The sequence below is a fragment of the Xiphias gladius genome, unplaced genomic scaffold (genome assembly GCF_016859285.1).
Source record: "Xiphias gladius isolate SHS-SW01 ecotype Sanya breed wild unplaced genomic scaffold, ASM1685928v1 HiC_scaffold_251, whole genome shotgun sequence".
Lineage (NCBI taxonomy): Eukaryota > Metazoa > Chordata > Actinopteri > Istiophoriformes > Xiphiidae > Xiphias > Xiphias gladius.
Genome location: NW_024401918.1, coordinates 12,162 through 34,307, shown reverse-complemented (window position 1 = coordinate 34,307; position 22,146 = coordinate 12,162). Strand labels below are relative to the sequence as shown.

The following is a 22,146-nucleotide window of genomic DNA, read 5'->3' as shown; positions in this document are numbered from 1 at the left end:
CCAGTTAATAAACAACTTCAGCAGCAAGAAGAACTTTTCATCTGTACAGGAATTCTGGTAATATCATAGAACAAAATGAATACTTATCTTTTGTTTTTCAAATAGAGGGTTCACAATTTATGCAGTCTCCTTGTTTCCTTGTCTCATCTGGACTCCTCTGTATCCCTCCTGTGTTTTTACCATAGCGTTTATCAAGCGAATAGCAGATGCCTAAGGTCAGCAGGTGTTTCTCACGGCAAATCAGTGGAGGCCATTTTTGCCACTTCCACAGCTGGTTCCTGAAGATGTCCACAGGTCAAAGGCTGTTTTATTAAGTGAGGGTTTTCACAGTCTTCGCAACAAGACAGCACTTGGCTTCAAGGTTGAAGAGTTTCACTTCACAAGAGTTCTGCTTCTGTCAGCCAGGTGGAGAATGGATATAGAATTGTGGGCTCTGCTTTTATAGAGACAGCTCAACACGTCACTCATCACCATGACTTCAGTGTACTACTTACAGAAACCAAATGTTAATATTACATTTTATTATTATCTGTTTTATGCAAAGCTAAACCTTACCTGTATACATCTAATAATAATAATAATAATTTTAAAATATATTTAACTGAAATGGTTAATTGCTTATTTTCAGTAGTAACAACTTGTCTAATGCTACTGTGAAGGATTTATAGTCCTTCATATTTTCAGGAAATAAAAGCTTGTTTTCTGCATTTTTTCAGCAACAGCTATTCAGTGTATTTACATTCTGTAATTAGCTGTTTTCACTATGAGTGGTGGAGGCTCCCATTCCTGCATCTAATTCAGACTCTCACACGAGAAGGATTCGCAGGAAAGGATGGATGTATCCCTGCATTACTGTGTAAACAGAAGAGAGAGCTGACAAAGAAACAAGAGCACATTTTGTTTGTTGAAACTATTTTCCCAGAACAAAATGCAAAAATATTTTTTAGCTTTTATGTAAGGTCTGTGACAGTGATTCATTATCAGCCTAAAAAGGTATAAAATTATCATTTTACACCCTGTATACTGTAAATGTTACACAGTTTGGCTGAGCACCTTTAAACTTGATCCCCCTTTTCCAGTTGGTTGTTTTTCATATATCATAACTTTTATACCTTCATCAACTTGTTCTTGTTGGGACCAGGCATGGGACATGGGCCATTTTTTCACTATTTTACTTTTATTTAAAAACGCTGTTTAGTGTAGTTTCAATTTTGCTTCAACATTGTCTTGCAAATAATTCTTTTCATTTTCCATTCAGTTTTGAGAAAATATCCAGCTAAGATGATATTAGTGCTGTAAAAACACAGTGTGTTCAAGAACGCAGCCACTTAACAGAATAAAATCATTTCCGCCTGTTTTATTTTTTTGATGCGGCAATGAGGTTGGAACATTTTGACACCACTTACTCAACTCAGGAGCTCTTGTGGAATTCCTATATCGCTATTTTCAGTGTCAAACCAGGTCATAAACATTTAGCAAGCACTTTTATCAAATAATGCATAAACTTTGTCTCTTTCTTTCTCATTATTTACACATTTTTAAACCTTCAAGGCTGCATTCAGGTCCCAGTCTCCCTGGAGATGAGTTTGGATCCCACTTGTCCTGATGATCTTCAGGACAGCAAACTGACGATGCTGCTGCTGCAGCAGATGAGGAGGATGTCTGGGGCCGCTTGTCCTCACTGGAAATGGATAAAGACAGACAAAGAGGACAACAGTTAATAACCTCAGCAACCCAACAGGAGAAGTATTCAACTATATATGAATTTTAAATAATAGCATGAAATAAATTTATACTTACCTTTTTAAATCAGAGGGTTCACTCAGCCTGCCTGCTTACAGGGCATGCTGCCTCCTCCCTTCTCTCCTCTCTAAAAGACAAATGACAATTAAGGCGAAATAAGTCGATAAATTAATCAAAATTATGTAAAAAGAAGAACAATTTATCGTTATATACAATTCTGATAATAATTTATAATAAATGCATACTTATTTCTTTTAATGAAGGGGTTCACAGTGCATGGCATCTCCTCTGCTTGTCTCCTCTGGTCTTTGTCTTGTTTGTCCTCGTGTCATCTCATTTCTTTACTCTAAGAGACAAATGGGAGACAGTGAAAGTAATAGTTAATAAACAACTTAAGCCCAAGAGGAACTATTTATCTGTAAAGGAATTCTGATAATAACAACGAATAAAATTTATACTTATCTTTTTTTAAATGAGAGTTTACAGGGGACGCTGCTTCCTCCCTTCTCTCCTCTCCAAAAGACACATGACAAATAAGGCGAAATAACAAATAATAACTTCATCAAAATCATGTAAAAGGAAGAACGATTTATCGTTATATACAATTCTGATAATGATTTATAATAATTGCATACTTATCTTTTAATGAGGGGGTTCACAGTGCATGGCATCTCCTCTGCTTGTCTCCTCTGGTCTTTATCTTGTTTCTCCTCTCAAGATTCCTAAAATAACATAGATGAAACTGAAGACTTATCTTTTTTAAATATAGAGAATTCACAATTTATGCAGTCTCCTTGTTTCCTTGTCTCATCTGGACTCTCTTGTTAAAAGACAAATGGCAGGTAAGGGCAATAAAAGTTAATACCTCCAGATATTTTTGATTATTTTGGAACATAACTTTAGAAACGTCACTACTCTTTGACATAGTCTGTCAACACAAAATGGACATTACAAGCCTTTATTACAATGAAAGTAAATGTAAGAAAACGTATGAAGGGGCTACCACACTATAAACACAATATATTTTAACCTTTAGATGCTTTTTCAAGGAATACTTACCAATTTGTTCATTCTGGTGAGGTTCAAATCAAAGTCAAAATCCTTTATAAGTAAAGACATCTTGGTGTCCCAGATTTTGATCCTTGATGAACAGGTACATGTTTTCCACTCTGTCCACCTCTGGCTGGTCTGGATAGCTGGGAGAAATTGCAGGTGGGGTTAATATCTTCACTGGCCCCTGTCTTGCTGATCCTGTCTTCTCCTGCCTCTTCTATCAGGCTGTTCTTCCTTGTTGAACTGCCTCTCATTGGTGGATCAGTAGTTTTTCTTGCTCTGACTCTGTCCCTGCAGGTGTTTTGATAGGTCTTCTCATTCCTAGCTTAAACTTGAATCTGAAGCTCGTGATGATGAGTCAGCTCCATTAAATAAAGTTGCATGTGCTTCTAGCTCAAGAAAACACATTCAACTTTATTTACAGACATCCATCGTAAGTGCTTTTGCTGTTCAAGTCTTCAGGGAGACTGCTGTCTGTCCCAACACATATTGGGTAGGAGGTGAGCTAAACCCTGAACAGGGCACAGGCAATTTAGTGTTTCCAATTCATCCTGTTTGGGGGGGAAAAAAAAAATAAAATTTCTTTCAAGGGAGCTCCTATCTCAAGAGTTCCTGGCAGCTCCCTCATGTTTTCCACCATATCAGACACAGGCCAGCATAAAGAAATAAAGAAAGGTGCGAGACGCACCAAAAACACTGACCTGTGTACCATGATGAAACAAACTATTTACAAATGTACAATAATAACTCCTCAGCCAACCATATCCATGGTGCAGCATGTCTGCATGGGCCCCGTGCAAGACGCTACCTGGTGTTTCTAGCCGTACAGATGCACAGGCCACAAGGGACAGACCAAAAGCTGCAGCAGTGCAATGTGGTCAAAGCACCAAAGAACCTCTGGGAGCTGCTTAAAGTCCTGGTTGGTGCATGAGAACTGGTGGATTGTTGGACCATCCCATCACACTCTCAAGCGCTTCTTTGGTGGAGACAGGCTGCTGCTGCTGCTCTCTTCCTCTGTATCCTTCCGCTTCCCTGTTTCAGAGTCTTTACACTTTGTCGACACCTTATTAAACCGACAGAGGACTGACATGAGAAGGTGTCCGCCTGCAGTGTAGTCGGTCACTTCCAGCAGTTGGTCAGCTCAGCGCTTTCAGTGCGGTACACAGTGGAGATGACTCTGGTGACAGTGCTGCCATCAAACTCCAAGCTGCGGACACAGTTCCTGCGGTCGGCCTTCAGCGCTTCTATCTCCGCCTTCTCAGGAAGAACTGGAGTCAGTATATTTGGAGGAGGAGAACTGGAGCCTGCAGTGGGCACCACCAGACTTGCTGGTTCTTCGGTTAGAGGAGATGGTGGGGCATTCTCCTCTGGCTGTGCCTGCTATGAGGAAAGGGCGTGAACATCAGGCGCGAGATGTACAATCCTTTCACTGGGATTAAAGGGAAGTCCTTAGAACCTGTCACGAGGCTGTGGTACAGGCTGGGTATGGACTCGTAAATGGAGTCGATGTTTGATCTGCTCAGAGGACGGTTCCTCAGGTTTGTAGCGATTATCTGAAGGATTTGCATTGGCCTCACCAGACGACCTAAATGGAAAGAAAAACCAAACAAAAACATTAGTCACATTAGTCATGACATGATCTGACTAATAAAAGTCTGGATTAAAATGTGGAGATAACTGTGCAGTTCTGACTTTAAAACAGTTTCAAACAAACTCTGCTGTTACATTTTGGCATTCTGTACTAGTGAAATAAGAATAAAAAGGATTTAAATATTCTTCAATTTCACTGCTTCTCTTCAATGTTACAGATTGTTTCCAACATTTTTTGTTGGTTTTATTTCAATTAAGACCTTAAGCAGGTGAAAGCAAAAATGTACGTTTGTAGCGCATTTAAGTTGACTGGTGTGCTGTGCAAACACTGAGGAGTGATTACGGACTAAGCTTCACGTTTCAAGGAGGTTGTAACTGCTTCAAACTGTTATAAATGAATACAAACCATATCGTGTTCACGGCTCATACACTTCCATGATTTATTACCTCCTCGTTACATCAAGGTCGGACGATAGGTAACAATATCATCTAAGTCCCGAGATGATGTTGTTATTTTATGTGCGCAATATAATGACTTACCCGCCTATTATCGGTCACTGCGCACTAGATAAAGTATATAATCTCCGAGGGCTCTGTACTTTTCAAAGTAATGTATATAACCTTTCATTTTCAAATGTGTAAACTCAACAGCACCGATCTACAGGTGACTGAAGAACTTTAAATCCAGATCCGACAATTAAGTCATAAATTCTTTCAATGAACGATCATGTTTCCACTCAGGTATGAATAAACTTGCACTTGTACAGGTCTTGGATTTGTGAATTTGATGCTGTAATCAAAATTAAAACATGCAAACTCAACCATCCACGTACAAGAAGCGGGGCCCCAGGTTGAGCACACCGACGTCAGACGTTGATCTCTGGATCGTTCTGATTTTTGACGTCGTCTCCATGGCGAGTGGAACATATACAACTTTTAGCATCTCTTAAAAAATGGCCCGGCGCCATCTTTGTCCTATACTTTCAATGTTAACTGGACGAAACTTGTGCAACCCCTCAGAAGGATGTGTTTCTCAAACATTGCATTAATATTCATACATTTCCACCAGTGACATATACACTCGTGAAATTCCATCGTCTGTAATAATTTGACACCAAAATAACACGTGTAAGTCAGGTGTAATGGTTAATGGTCGTCTTAAATGTGGTCTACTGTGTTTTACCATAGCGTCTATCAAGCGAACAGCAGATGCCTAAGGTCAGCAGGTGTTTCTCACGGCGTAAACCAGTTGAGGCCATTTTGCCACTTCCACAGCTGGTTCCTGAAGATGTCCACAGGTCAAAGGCTGTTTTATTAAGTGAGGGTTGTCACAGTCTTCGCAACAAGGCAGCACTTGGCTTCAAGGTTGAAGAGTTTCACTTCACAAGAGTTCTGCTTCTGTCAGCGCTCAGGTGGAGAATGGATATAGAACTGTGGGCTCTGCTTTTATAGAGACAGCTCAACACGTCACTCATCACCATGACTTCAGTGTACTTACAGAAACCAAATGTTAAATATTACATTTTATTATTATCTGTTTTATGCAAAGCTAAACCTTACCTGTATACATTTAATAATAATGATAATAATTTTAAAATATATTTAACTGAAATGGTTAATTGCTTATTTTCAGTAGTAACAACTTGTCTAATGTTACTGTGAAGGATTTATAGTCCTTCATATTTTCAGGAAATAAAAGCTTGTTTTCTGCATTTTTTTCAGCAACAGATATTCAGTGTACTTACAGAAACCAAATTAAAAATTTTCTTATTATCTGTTTTATGCAAAGCTAAACGTTACCTGTATACATTTAATAATAATAATAATAATAATAATAATAATAATAATAATAATAATATTGTTAGGGTAGAAAGGCCTTTAGGTGAGTAACAAAGAACAACAATAAGTCTATGAAGATTAAAATGATTTATTACAGAATATCAAGTCGAATTAAAGAGAACAACCATCAGTATTCAGCAATGATCATCAGACAGAGACAAGAGTCTATCTATTCGTCAATAGGTGCAGCACTCTTTCCACCACTGAGGTTTCAGAGTCTGCACACGTGCCAACTATAAGACAAATCCTTATATACAGTGATGGTCACGTAGCCGTTGTCGTCAGCACGAATAAACAGGTTAAATTCCACACTCTGTCCTCGAATCTGCACAAATGTACAGCCGGTTCAGACCAGCATTTATTTGTTATAATCAGTATATACGGTTCATTCAAACAATCCTAAGTTCAGAGAACATAGCATCCCTTTACATTAAAAGAACATAGTTCAACAGGTTTAATCAATGATAAGTAGCAATGAATAAAAAAAGAAATAAAACATTTCCCATTACAAATATAATATATGATATAATAATATATGATAATAATATATAATAATAATAATAATCATCATCATTTTAAAATATATTTAACTGAAATGGTTAATTGCTTATTTTCAGTAGTAACAACTTGTCTAATGTTACTGTGAAGGATTTATAGTCCTTCATATTTTCAGGAAATAAAAGCTTGTTTTCTGCATTTTTTCAGCAACAGATATTCAGTGTATTTACATTCTGTAACTGAATGTTTTCACTATGAGTGGTGGAGGCTCCCATTCCTGCATCTAATTCAGACTCTCACACGTAGAAGGGATTCGCAGGAAAGGATGGATGGATTCTCATGCTACTGTGTAAACAGAAGAGAGAGCTGACAAAGAAACAAGAGCGCATTTTGTTTGTTGAAACTATTTTCCCAGAACAAAATACAAAAATATTTTTTAGCTTTTATGTAAGGTCTGTGACAGTGATTCATTATCAGCCTAAAAGGTATAAAATTATCATTTTACACCCTGTATACTGTAAATGTTACACAGTTTGGCTGAGCACCTTAAACTTGATCCCCTTTTTCCAGTTGTTTGTTTTTCATATATCATAACTTTTATACCTTCATCAACTTGTTCTTGTTGGGACCAGGCATGGGACACATAAACAAGTTGCCAGTTTGTCACTATTTTACTTTTTATTTAAAAACGCTGTTTAATGTAGTTTTAGTCTTGCAAATAATTCTTTTATTTTCCATTCAGTTTTGAGAAAATATCCAGCTGAGATGATATTAGTGCTGTAAAAACACAGTGTGTTCAAGAACGCAGCCACTTAACAGAATAAAATCATTTCCGCCTGGTTTACTTTTGATGTAGGCAATGAGGTTGGTACATTTTGACACCACTTACTCAACTCAGGAGCTCTTTGAGGAATTCCTATATCATCATTTTCAGTGTCAAACCAGGTCATAAACATTTAGCAAGCACTTTTATCAAATAATGCATAAACTTTGTGTCTTTTCTTCTTTCTCATTAATTACACATTTTTTTAAACCTTGAAGGCTGTATTCAGGTCCCAATCTCCCTGGAAATGAGTTTGAATCCCACTTGTCCTGATGATCTTCAGGACAGCAAACGTTCTGATGATGCTGCTGCTGCAGCAGATGAGGTGGACATCTAGGGCCGCTTGTCCTCACTGGAAATGGATAAAGACAGACAAAGAGGACAACAGTTAATAACCTCAGCAACCCAACAGGTGAAGTATTCAACTATATATGCCTGAAATAAATGTATACTCTTAAAATCTTTTTAAATCAGAGGGTTCACTCAGCCTGCTATTTCGATCTACCTTCAACTCCTCTCGTCCTTCTAGAAGACATATGACACATAAGGGGAAATAGCAGTTCATAACTTCATCAAAATTATGTAAAAAGAAAAATTATTTATCATTATATACATTTTGATGAGGACATACAATAAATGCATAGTTATCTTTTTAGGTGAGAGGGTTCAAAGCGGATGCTGTCTCGCCTAGTCGAGACAAGGGCAGAAGGAAGGTAATAGTAAACCGCCTGGTTTATTTTTTGATGTGGGAAATGAGGTTGGTACATTTGGACACAACTTACTCAACTCATGAGCTCTTTGTGGAGTTTTTGTATCATTATTTTCAGTGTCCGAGCCTGAAGAAGAAAGGGGTTGGGGTTGGGGCGCCAAGCGCTTATGGCAGTCGTTTTATTTATTCACGCTTGACAACAATAATAATAACATTAACTGTAACTCTGTGGAGCTACTCATGCCATTGGCCACTAGCTAACGCCTTCTTCTGGGAGATGTTTTACTTCCTTCCACTCATCATCACACCACCATTATCTCATTCTCTTTAGATGCTCATTTGTGTGTCGAGTTGTGTAAACCCTCCATCCTCCCTTCTCATTGCCAGATCTTTTATCGTTTAACTGTTAAAGATGAAGCTATTGACGCTAAAAAAGTATATACCATATAAAAAAAACTTGATTAAAAAAATCTGTGTGAATGAAGATGACCTTGAAGATTTAGTGACGGACACTTTTTCCGTCCTTTTTGATGTTGTTGTTGTAGTAGTTGTTGTTGTTGTCTTTTCTTTTTCTCTTGTGTAATTTTTTCGAGGGAAGGGATTAGACCTAATGGGAGGGGTTAAGATCTCAGGGTCCAATCATATCATGTCTTTTTATTTGTTTCATTGAGATTCAATGTTGTCTGTTTTAAACATTTTTTATTATGTGTTCTATCCCTTCAGATCAGCCTGTAGTTTGTCGAAGTTTTTTTTTTTTTTTTTTGGTATGACTGATCAAATGCTTAAACACACACATACAGTGGCTTATTATCCAGGTCTGAAAAATTTTACCGTATTGTATATGGAAATAAATTTGATCACTTTACATCTACTGAACAGGTGGAAATAGCACAAAAAGCTTTGTTTACCAGTCACATAAATATTTTTGCTTTTATTCAACTAGCCTACAAATAGGCCTACACATTTCATGCAATTTAGTTTTTGTGTGACATGAGTAATATCATCACTGTACATAATATTTAATACCAACCAAAGTCTTTACAGGAATAGTCTGACATTTTAGGAAATACGATATTTATGCGTTTGTTGTGAGGTGAGAAGATCGATACTACTCTGATGTCTGTATGCTAAATATGTAGCATGAGCTAGTTAGCGTGAAGTAGCTTAATGACTGGAAATCCAGGAAGCAGCTAGCCTGGATCTGTCCAATGATAACAAAATCTGCCTACCGCACCTCTAAAGTTCACTAATTCTAATAACACATCTTATTTGTTCAAACCGCATAAAACCTATGTGTAAAAAAAAAAAAAAAAATACCATTTGCCGTTTTACAGGAGAATGGCCAAGAAATGGACTGGCTCATAACTCCTGGCCAAATGACAGTTTTGCACGAATTAAACGAACAAGATGTAACGTGTCATTAGGATTAGTGAGCTGTAGATGTACTGGTAGGCGGACTTGGGTATACGCAGACTAGCTGTTTCCCTTTATGCTAAGCTCCCAAAATATCAGACTATTCCTTTAAATTGGGTAAAAACAAATTAAAGTCTAAGGAAATTGAAAGTTTAAAGGTGTGTAGCAAACTCTCAGATAAGCCTACTGCACACCCATATGCTGTCATAAAATGACAAGATCCAATGCTGTCACAGCACATAAAACGTCAATGTCACGTGATTCCCTGCCATTGTTTGCTCTGTCTCCTTGTGTTGTTGAGAGTCCCCCTCTTAAAGTAGTGAGACCTGTTGACAGTGTAGTTCATAAGCCTGTTGTCTTAATTCTTGCCCCCCCCCCTTTTGTAAGTGTGAATGTTTGTTAAAGAGTGTATGACCATATGAAAGCTGAAGTGATCATAGCTGGCGGTGCGGTGTGTGTGTGTCTAAACGCTCTATATGTGTTTGTACACATCCGTTCTTGTAGGCCATGGTTGCTTCGTTAACAGCTGCCTCAGGATCCTAGCCTGTGCGTCAGGGGGAGAAATTATTTATTTTGTTTTGTCAGACGCAAGCTGACAAACAACTGCCTCAGAAACTGGAGTTTAAAAGAGTTTAAAGGGGCATTGACCAGTTATAGAGGATCTAACAGAAAAAGTAATTAAGTAGCATTATGGGAATCGTAGGTTCCAGTGATTTTGAGTCTTGACCCATACTGGGTCTAAATGTCTTGCCCACCTCTGACTCCATTTTGACCACCCCAACTTTTTAAAAACTTTAATGTAAAATAAATTCAAATTATTTATATAGCCCCATATCATACCAGAAGTTATCTCAGGCACCTTTCATATAGAGCAGGTATAGACCGTTTATAGTTGTATTTACAGAGACCCAGAGAGAGAGAGAGAGAGGAGAGAGCAGGAGGAAAGAGAACATGGCACAATCCACGTTCCTAATACAGCTGTATCATAATAATACTAATAATAATGATAATAATAATAATAATCAGACTACATATAAAAATAATAATGATAATTGAAGCAGTGCGTGTTGAGCAGGAGAGAGGAGAGAGATGAGAATGGACGAATCTACAGGAGAGAGAAGAAGTCAAGTTAGTAACGAGCATTGATGGGATATGAATGTGTAAAGATGGAGAGGGAGAGGAGGAGAGAGGAGCTCGGGCATCATGGGAAGTCACCTGGCAACCTAGGCCTAATTAATGACAAGGTTAAGGTTTAATTACAGCTACTTTAAAGGACTGCAGTACATAGCTAGTTAATAAAGAGAGATTGATTATATCTAGTAAAGAGGTGCTAACTAGAGGTAAAACTTCCTTAGTTGGGAAGGGGTCTAAGAGGTTGATGGTTTAGATGAAGACGTTGTTGAAGGTGGTTGGCGAAGGTCGATGGGAGAGAAACTGTCTAAGTATGTATCGGGTTTTAAAGCTGTTTCTAAGGTTCCTGTGTTTGAAGATAAATCCATGCCGGTTGAGGGGGCAGGAGGTGGTGAATTTTGTCTCTAATAGTTAGAATTTTATCATTAAAGAATTTCATGAAATCGTCACTACTGAGAGCGGTAGGAATACATTCAGCAATAGAGCTATGACTCTCTCAGCCTGGCTACAGTGCTGAAAAGAAACCTAGGTTGTTTTTTTATTTTCCTCCATTAAAGATGAGTAATTGGCTGCTCTGGCATTACAGAGGGCCTTATTTATATGTTTTATGACTATCATGCCAGGCTAAGCAGGATTCGGCCCAGTTCCTTTCAAGTTTTCGCATCATGCCTTTTTTAATATGGTTTTGGGAGTTAAACCATGGGGCAATAGAGTTGAGTGTAATTCTCATTGAGTCTGCAGCACTACCAACAAGTAGAAACAGTTCGGAGGGACTACAGTTAGCATAGGAGTCCTCCATTAGATTTAATAATACAGCTTTAGATGGGAGCGATCTAATGTTTAAGAGTCCACATTTAATTCTCCTATTTTGTTGTACTTTTGTGGTCTTAATTATTATTAGGTTTGTCTGTATACCTCCCGTTCTGTTTATTTCTGAGTTCATTAATTTAGGTGGTGGTGCTGAGGGGGGGCAGTGTCTATTGGGTTTTGGGAAAAGTAAACATTTCTACTTTATTTGCTACCTTTTTCATGTAGTTATAATCAAGAAAAACCTTTTTTTTCCTTGCAAAACCCCTTTATCTTCTTGGAAAACTGTATTGTTAATGGTTGTAGTGTACTCCAAAATAAAAATCATTAAACATCACTAAACAAATCACAGAAATAACATGTTTAACATTCTGATTTTCTTCTGTCATATACAGATTTTCTCCATTATTGATTTCCAAATGGTTTACATTTTTCGTTGTATCCTGGCCAAAGATCCTACATGAAGTACAATCAAGATGCTCTGAAAAGGCTGTTTTTAGTCCTTGTTTGTGCCTGGACATTTTCCAGAATATGAATCTACTGAGAAAGAATGTTTTTAGCACTTCCTTTACCTTTGGACTTTGAGTCATGATAGGCTCCTTATTGAAACTACGGGCTGATGTCTTTGCTCATTTGTTCTTCAATTGTAAACCTCTTCACTGCTGCACTTTGTCCAAAGAATATCAATTATGTCTTGATCTGTTTCATTGGATTATAGTTTTCTCAGACTAAATTGATTCATCTACCAGTGAATAATTATTTAATCATGAACCCACCTCCGCTGTCCTGCCATGTGATCACCAGAAGCTCACGCCTACTTTCAACTGTACAATCTAATTGTGTCATCTTAAGTGGTTTTCAGAGGCGGGGGTTTGTGTCTTGGTAGGGTAGGAGTGTGTGTGGCAGCCTTCACACCAAACCCATCTCCTCATACTTTATCAATAATTCACCTGCCCCACTGAAGGGAGGGTGACAGGAGGTGAGGTAGCTGCAGGGGCCCCGCCCACCATCATCTAACATTTAAACAGGAGTCAGGCAAATTATGATGCAGGCGCATGAATTGATCGACAAGAGGCTGTACCACTCTATATTTTATTGCCAAGGAGAAAATCTTGTTTAATGTAAATTCAGTTTCACCCAGCTGGTGTGTAACATCATCCATCAGCCAAAGCTTCTTTTTTTTTTTTAAATAAAAGAATCTGGATGAGGTATCCAACTATGCTGCCCTCTAAAGCCAAAACACAGTAACCACATCTTTGGTCAAAATTACAATCAAGACCAGGATATGACTTTTGCTTCGTTAGTAGAGAGTAGCATTAACTGTTGTGTCTGTCTCAGCTTCTAACCCTGGTGGAATTTACTTGACTTAATGTGATTAAACTAACAGTTGCATTTCAATCATATATTCAAATGTATTTAATTTGAATTTATAAACCTGGCTTGTAAGTTGAAACAGACGAGAGAGCTGACAAAGAAACAAGAGAACATTTCGTTTGTTGAAACTTTTTTCCCAGAACAAAATAAAAAATTATTTTTTAGCTTTTCTGTAAGGTCTGTGGCAGTGATTCATTATCAGCCTAAAAAGGTAAAAAATTCATATTTAAACCTTGTATACTGTAAATGTCTACAGGGTGTAAAATGACTCCTCTTGCTAAAAGACAAATGGCAGGTTATGTGGGATAACATTTAATACCTCCAGATAATTTTGATTATTTTGGGACATAACTTTAGAAACGTCACTACTCTTTGACATAGTCTGTCAACACAAAATGGACATTACAAGCCTTTATTACAATGAAAGTAAATGTAAAAAAAATGTATGTAGAAGGGGCTACCACAGTATAAACACAATATATTTTAACTTTTAGATGCTTTTTCAAGGAATACTTACCAATTTGTTCATTCTTGGTGAGGTTTCAAATCAAAGTCAAAATCCTTTATAAGTAAAGACATCTTGGTGTCCCAGATTTTGATCCTTGATGAACAGGTACATGTTTTCCACTCTGTCCACCTCTGGCTGGTCTGGATTGCTGGGAGAAAACTGCAGGTGGGGTTAGTATCTTCACTGGCCCCTGTCTTGCTGATCCTGTCTTGTCCTGCCTCTTCCATCAGGCTGTTCTTCCCAGATGATGAGTCAAGTTGCATGTGCTTCTAGCTCAAGAAAACACATTCAACTTTATTTACAGACATCCATCGTAAGTGCTTTGCTGTTCAAGTCTTCAGGGAGACTGCTGTCTGTCCCAACACATATTGGGTAGGAGGTGAGGTAAACCCTGAACAGGGCACAGGCAATTTAGTGTTTCCAATTCATCCTGTTGGGGTGAAAAAAAAAAAAAATTTCTTTCAAGGAGCTCCTATCTCAAGAGTTCCTGGCAGCTCTCTCATGTTTTCCAATTATACCAGACACACAGGCCAGCATAAAGAAATAAAGAAAGGTACGAGACGCACCAAAAACACTGACCTGTGTACCATGATGAAAATAACTATTTACAAAACCACAATAATAACTCTCAGCCAACCATATCCATGGTGCAGCATGTCTGCATGGGCCCCGTGCAAGACGCCACCTGCGTGTTTCTAGCCGTGCAGATGCACAGGCCACGAGGACAGACCAAAAGCTGCAGCAGTGCAATGTGGTCAAAGCACCAAAGAACCTCTGGGAGCTGCTTAATGTCTCTGGTGTCTCAGGATCCTAGCCTGTGCATCAGGGGAGAAGTATTTATTTTGTTTTGTCAGATGCAAGCTGACCAACAACTGCCTCAGAAACTGGTGTTTAACAGAGTTTAAAGGGCATTGACCAGTTATGGAGGATCTAACAGAAAAGTAATTAAGTAGCATTATGGGAATCGTAGGTTCCAGTGATTTGAGCTTTGACCCATACTGGGTCTAAATGTCTTACCCACCTCTGACTCCATTTTGACCACCCCAACTTTTGAAAAACTTTAAGGAAAATAAATTCAAATTATTTATATAGCCCCATATCATACCAGAAGTTATCTCAGGGCACCTTTCATATAGAGCAGGTATAGACCGTTTATAGTTGTATTTACAGAGACCCAGAGAGAGAGAGAGAGAGAGCAGGAGGAAAGAGAACATGGCACAATCCACGTTCCTAATACAGCTGTATCATAATAATAAGACTAATAATAATGATAATAATAATAATAATCAGACTACATATAAAAATAATAATGATAATTGAAGCAGTGCGTGTTGAGCAGGAGAGAGGAGAGAGATGAGAATGGACAAATCTACAGGAGAGAGAAGAAGTCAAGTTAGTAACGAGCATTGATGGGATATGAATGTGTAAAGATGGAGAGGAGAGAGGAGGAGAGGAGCTCGGGGCATCATGAGAAGTCACCTGGCAACCTAGGCCTAATTAATGACAAGGTTAAGGTTTAATTACAGCTACTTTAAAGGACTGCAGTACATAGCTAGTTAATAAAGACAGATTGATTATATCTAGTAAAGAGGTGCCAACTAGAGGTAAAACTTCCTTAGTTGGGAAGGGGTCTAAGAGGTTGATGGTTTAGATGAAGACGTTGTTGAAGGTGGTTGGCGAAGGTCGATGGGAGAGAAACTGTCTAAGTATGTATCGGGTTTTAAAGCTGTTTCTAAGGTTCCTGTGTTTGAAGATAAATCCATGCCGGTTGAGGGGGCAGGAGGTGGTGAAATTTGTCTCTAATCGTTAGAATTTTATCATTAAAGAATTTCATGAAATCGTCACTACTGAGAGCGGTAGGAATACATTCAGCAATAGAGCTATGACTCTCTCTCAGCCTGGCTACAGTGCTGAAAAGAAACCTAGGGTTGTTTTTTATTTTCCTCCATTAAAGATGAGTAATAGGCTGCTCTGGCATTACAGAGAGCCTTACTTATATGTTTTAAGACTATCATGCCAGGCTAAGCAGGATTCGCCCAGTTCCTTTTTTTTAGCATTATGCTTTAATATGCGGGTTTGGGAGTTAAACCATGGGGGCAATAGAGTTGAGTGTAATTCTCATTGAGCCAGCAGCACTACCAACAAGTAGAAACAGTTCGGAGGGACTACAGTTAGCATAGAGTCCTCCATTAGATTTAATAATACAGCTTTAGATGGGAGCGATCTAATGTTTAAGAGTCCACATTTAATTCTCCTATTTTGTTGTACTTTTGTGGTCTTAATTATTATTAGGTTTGTCTGTATACCTCCTTTCTGTTTATTTCTGAGTTCATTAATTTAGGTGGTGGTGCTGAGGGGGCAGTGTCTATTGGGTTTTGGGAAAATAAACATTTCTACTTTATTTGCTACCTTTTTCATGTAGTAATAATCAAGAAAAACCTTTTTTTTCCTTGCAAAACCCCTTTATCTTCTTGGAAAACTGTATTGTTAATGGTTGTAGTGTACTCCAAAATAAATATCATTAAACATCACTAAACAAACCACAGAAATAACATGTTTAACATTCTGATTTTCTTCTGTCATATACAGATTTTCTCCATTATTGATTTCCAAATGGTTTACATTTTTCGTTGTATCATGGCCAAAGATCCTACATGAAGTACAAGCAAGATGCTCTGGAAAGGCTGTTTTTAGTCCTTGTTTGTGCCTGAACATTTTCCAGAATATGAATCTACTGAGATAGAATGTTTTTAGCACTTCCTTTACCTTTGGACTTTGAGTCATGATAGGCTCCTATTGAAACTACGGGCTGATGTCTTTGCTCATTTGTTCTTCAATTGTAAACCTCTTCACTGCTGCACTTTGTCCAAAGAATATCAATTATGTCTTGATCTGTTTCATTGGATTTATAGTTTTCTCTCAGACTAAATTAATTCATCTACCAGTGAATAATTATTTAATCATGAACCCACCTCCGCTGTCCTGCCATGTGATCACCAGAAGCTCACGCCTACTTTCAACTGTACAATTCAATTGTGTCATCTTAAGTGGTTTTAAGAGGCGGGGTTTGTGTGTGTCTCTGTCTTGAGCAGGGTAGGAGTGTGTGTGTGTGGCAGCCTTCACACCAAACCCCTCCTCATACTTTATCAATAATTCACCTGCCCCACTGAAGGAAGGGTGACAGCAGGTGAGGTAGCTGCAGGGGCCCCCGCCCACCATCGTCTAACATTTAAACAGGAGTCAGGCAAATTATGATGCAGGCGCATGAATTGATCGACAAGAGGCTGTACCACTCTATATTTTATTGCCAAGGAGAAAATCTTGTTTAATGTAAATTCCGTTTCACCCAGCTGGTGGGTAACATCATCCATCAGCCAAAGCTTCTTTTTTTTTTTTAAATAAAAGAATCTGGATGAGGTATCCAACTATGCTGCCCTCTAAAGCCAGAACACAGTAACCACATCTTTGGTCAAAATTACAATCAAGACCAGGATATGACTTTTTTGCTTCGGTTAGTAGAGTAGCATTAACTGTTGTGTCTGTCTCAGCTTCTAACCCTGGTGGAATTTACTTGACTTAATGTGATTAAACTAACAGTTACATTTCAATCATATATTCAAATGTATTCAATTTGAATTTATGAACCTGGCTTGTAAGTTGAAACAGACGAGAGAGCTGAAAGTAAATGTAAGAAAATGTATGTAGAAGGGGCTACCACACTATAAACACAATATATTTTAACTTTTAGATGCTTTTTCAAGGAATACTTACCAATTTCTTCATTCTTGGTGAGGTTTCAAATCAAAGTCAAAATCCTTTATAAGTAAAGACATCTTGGTGTCCCAGATTTTGATCCTTGATGAACAGGTACATGTTTTCCTCTCTGTCCACCTCTGGCTGGTCTGGATAGCTGGGAGAAATTGCAGGTGGGGTTAATATCTTCACTGGCCCCTGTCTTGCTGATCCTGTCTTCTCCTGCCTCTTCTATCAGGCTGTTCTTCCTTGTTGAACTGCCTCTCATTGGTGGATCAGTAGTTTTTCTTGCTCTGACTCTGTCCCTGCAGGTGTTTTGATAGGTCTTCTCATTCCTAGCTTAAACTTGAATCTGAAGCTCGTGATGATGAGTCAGCTCCATTAAATAAAGTTGCATGTGCTTCTAGCTCAAGAAAACACATTCAACTTTATTTACAGACATCCATCGTAAGTGCTTTTGCTGTTCAAGTCTTCAGGGAGACTGCTGTCTGTCCCAACACATATTGGGTAGGAGGTGAGCTAAACCCTGAACAGGGCACAGGCAATTTAGTGTTTCCAATTCATCCTGTTTGGGGGGGAAAAAAAAAATAAAATTTCTTTCAAGGGAGCTCCTATCTCAAGAGTTCCTGGCAGCTCCCTCATGTTTTCCACCATATCAGACACAGGCCAGCATAAAGAATAAAGAAAGGTGCGAGACGCACCAAAAACACTGACCTGTGTACCATGATGAAACAAACTATTTACAAATGTACAATAATAACTCCTCAGCCAACCATATCCATGGTGCAGCATGTCTGCATGGGCCCGGTGCAAGACGCTACCTGGGTGCTCTCTAGCCGTGCCAGATGCACAGGCCACAAGGGACAGACCAAAAGCTGCAGCAGTGCAAATGTGGTCAAAGCACCAAAGAACCTCTGGGAGCTGCTTAAAGTCCTGGTTGGTGCATGAGAACTGGTGGATTGTTGGACCATCCCATCACACTCTCAAGCGCTTCTTTGGTGGAGACAGGCTGCTGCTGCTGCTGCTGCTCTTCCTCTGTATCCTTCCGCTTCCCCTGTTTCAGAGTCTTGCGCACTTTGTCGACACCTTATTAAACCGACAGAGGACTGACATGAGAAGGTGTCCGTCTGCAGTGTAGTCGGTCACTCTCCAGCAGTTGGTCAGCTCAGCGCTTTCAGTGCGGTACACAGTGGAGATGACTCTGGTGACAGTGCTGCCATCAAACTCCAAGCTGCGGACACAGTTCCTGCGGTCGGCCTTCAGCGCTTCTATCTCCGTCTTCTCAGGAAGAACTGGAGTCAGTATATTTGGAGGAGGAGAACTGGAGCCTGCAGTGGGCACCACCAGACTTGCTGGTTCTTCGGTTAGAGGAGATGGTGGGGCATTCTCCCTCTGGCTGTGCCTGCTATGAGGAAAGGGCGTGAACATCAGGCGCGAGATGTACAATCCTTTCACTGGGATTAAAGGGAAGTCCTTAGAACCTGTCACGAGGCTGTGGTACAGGCTGGGTATGGACTCGTAAATGGAGTCGATGTTTGATCTGCTCAGAGGACGGTTCCTCAGGTTTGTAGCGATTATCTGAAGGATTTGCATTGGCCTCACCAGACGACCTAAATGGAAAGAAAAAAACCAAACAAAAAACATTAGTCACATTAGTCATGACATGATCTGACTAATAAAAGTCTGGATTAAAATGTGGAGATAACTGTGCAGTTCTGACTTTAAAACAGTTTCAAACAAACTCTGCTGTTACATTTTGGCATTCTGTACTAGTGAAATAAGAATAAAAAGGATTTAAATATTCTTCAATTTCACTGCTTCTCTTCAATGTTACAGATTGTTTCCAACATTTTTTGTTGGTTTTATTTCAATTAAGACCTTAAGCAGGTGAAAGCAAAAATGTACGTTTGTAGCGCATTTAAGTTGACTGGTGTGCTGTGCAAACACTGAGGAGTGATTACGGACTAAGCTTCACGTTTCAAGGAGGTTGTAACTGCTTCAAACTGTTATAAATGAATACAAACCATATCGTGTTCACGGCTCATACACTTCCATGATTTATTACCTCCTCGTTACATCAAGGTCGGACGATAGGTAACAATATCATCTAAGTCCCGAGATGATGTTGTTATTTTATGTGCGCAATATAATGACTTACCCGCCTATTATCGGTCACTGCGCACTAGATAAAGTATATAATCTCCGAGGGCTCTGTACTTTTCAAAGTAATGTATATAACCTTTCATTTTCAAATGTGTAAACTCAACAGCACCGATCTACAGGTGACTGAAGAACTTTAAATCCAGATCCGACAATTAAGTCATAAATTCTTTCAATGAACGATCATGTTTCCACTCAGGTATGAATAAACTTGCACTTGTACAGGTCTTGGATTTGTGAATTTGATGCTGTAATCAAAATTAAAACATGCAAACTCAACCATCCACGTACAAGAAGCGGGGCCCCAGGTTGAGCACACCGACGTCAGACGTTGATCTCTGGATCGTTCTGATTTTTGACGTCGTCTCCATGGCGAGTGGAACATATACAACTTTTAGCATCTCTTAAAAATGGCCCGGCGCCATCTTTGTCCTATACTTTCAATGTTAACTGGACGAAACTTGTGCAACCCCTCAGAAGGGATGTGTTTCTCAAACATTGCATTAATATTCATACATTTCCACCAGTGACATATACACTCGTGAAATTCCATCGTCTGTAATAATTTGACACCAAAATAACACGTGTAAGTCAGGTGTAATGGTTAATGGTCGTCTTAAATGTGGTCTACTGTGTTTTACCATAGCGTCTATCAAGCGAACAGCAGATGCCTAAGGTCAGCAGGTGTTTCTCACGGCGTAAACCAGTTGAGGCCATTTTTGCCACTTCCACAGCTGGTTCCTGAAGATGTCCACAGGTCAAAGGCTGTTTTATTAAGTGAGGGTTGTCACAGTCTTCGCAACAAGGCAGCACTTGGCTTCAAGGTTGAAGAGTTTCACTTCACAAGAGTTCTGCTTCTGTCAGCGCTCAGGTGGAGAATGGATATAGAACTGTGGGCTCTGCTTTTATAGAGACAGCTCAACACGTCACTCATCACCATGACTTCAGTGTACTTACAGAAACCAAATGTTAAATATTACATTTTATTATTATCTGTTTTATGCAAAGCTAAACCTTACCTGTATACATTTAATAATAATGATAATAATTTTAAAATATATTTAACTGAAATGGTTAATTGCTTATTTTCAGTAGTAACAACTTGTCTAATGTTACTGTGAAGGATTTATAGTCCTTCATATTTTCAGGAAATAAAAGCTTGTTTTCTGCATTTTTTCAGCAACAGATATTCAGTGTACTTACAGAAACCAAATTAAAAATTTTCTTATTATCTGTTTTATGCAAAGCTAAACGTTACCTGTATACATTTAATAATAATAATAATAATAATAATAATAATAATAATAATAATATTGTTAGGTAGAAAGGCCTTTAGGTGAGTAACAAAGAACAACAATAAGTCTATGAAGATTAAAATGATTTATTACAGAATATCAAGTCGAATTAAAGAGAACAACCATCAGTATTCAGCAATGATCATCAGACAGAGACAAGAGTCTATCTATTCGCCGAATAGGGTGCAGCACTCTTTCCACCACTGAGGTTTCAGAGTCTGCACACGTGCCAACTATAAGACAAATCCTTATATACAGTGATGGTCACGTAGCCGTTGTCGCCAGCACGAATAAACAGGTTAAATTCCACACTCTGTCCTCGAATCTGCACAAATGTACAGCCGGTTCAGACCAGCATTTATTTGTTATAATCAGTATATACGGTTCATTCAAACAATCCTAAGTTCAGAGAACATAGCATCCTTTACATTAAAAGAACATAGTTCAACAGGTTTAATCAATGATAAGTAGCAATGAATAAAAAGAAATAAAACATTTCCCATTACAAATATAATATATGATATAATAATATATGATAATAATATATAATAATAATAATAATCATCATCATTTTAAAATATATTTAACTGAAATGGTTAATTGCTTATTTTCAGTAGTAACAACTTGTCTAATGTTACTGTGAAGGATTTATAGTCCTTCATATTTTCAGGAAATAAAAGCTTGTTTTCTGCATTTTTTCAGCAACAGATATTCAGTGTATTTACATTCTGTAACTGAATGTTTTCACTATGAGTGGTGGAGGCTCCCATTCCTGCATCTAATTCAGACTCTCACACGTAGAAGGGATTCGCAGAGAAAGGATGGATGGATTCCTCATGCTACTGTGTAAACAGAAGAGAGAGCTGACAAAGAAACAAGAGCGCATTTTTGTTTGTTGAAACTATTTTCCCAGAACAAAATACAAAAATATTTTTTAGCTTTTATGTAAGGTCTGTGACAGTGATTCATTATCAGCCTAAAAGGTATAAAATTATCATTTTACACCCTGTATACTGTAAATGTTACACAGTTTGGCTGAGCACCTTTAAACTTGATCCCCTTTTTCCAGTTGTTTGTTTTTCATATATCATAACTTTTATACCTTCATCAACTTGTTCTTGTTGGGACCAGGCATGGGACACATAAACAAGTTGCCAGTTTGTCACTATTTTACTTTTTATTTAAAAACGCTGTTTAATGTAGTTTTAGTCTTGCAAATAATTCTTTTATTTTCCATTCAGTTTTGAGAAAATATCCAGCTGAGATGATATTAGTGCTGTAAAAAACACAGTGTGTTCAAGAACGCAGCCACTTAACAGAATAAAATCATTTCCGTCTGGTTTACTGATGTAGGCAATGAGGTTGGTACATTTTGACACCACTTACTCAACTCAGGAGCTCTTTGAGGAATTCCTATATCATCATTTTCAGTGTCAAACCAGGTCATAAA

General features: G+C 38.4%; 1 protein-coding gene and 1 long non-coding RNA gene across 2 annotated transcripts; both read right to left on the bottom strand.

The window, feature by feature from the left end:
• Positions 1–1,573: 1,573 nt before the first annotated feature.
• On the bottom strand, positions 1,574–2,252 carry LOC120787582. The gene is made up of 3 exons (XR_005706971.1): positions 1,989–2,252; positions 1,801–1,870; positions 1,574–1,681 (listed from the first exon to the last, which is right to left on the bottom strand). It is a non-coding gene; the product is annotated as an uncharacterized LOC120787582 (long non-coding RNA).
• A 16,048-nt stretch (positions 2,253–18,300) lies between these two features.
• On the bottom strand, positions 18,301–20,255 carry LOC120787581. The gene is made up of 2 exons (XM_040123286.1): positions 20,043–20,255; positions 18,301–18,851 (listed from the first exon to the last, which is right to left on the bottom strand). The coding sequence occupies exons 1-2, from the start codon at positions 20,116–20,118 to the stop codon at positions 18,301–18,303; spliced, it is 627 nt and encodes a 208-aa protein (XP_039979220.1). The 5' UTR covers positions 20,119–20,255.
• Between the last annotated feature and the right edge of the window lie 1,891 nt (positions 20,256–22,146).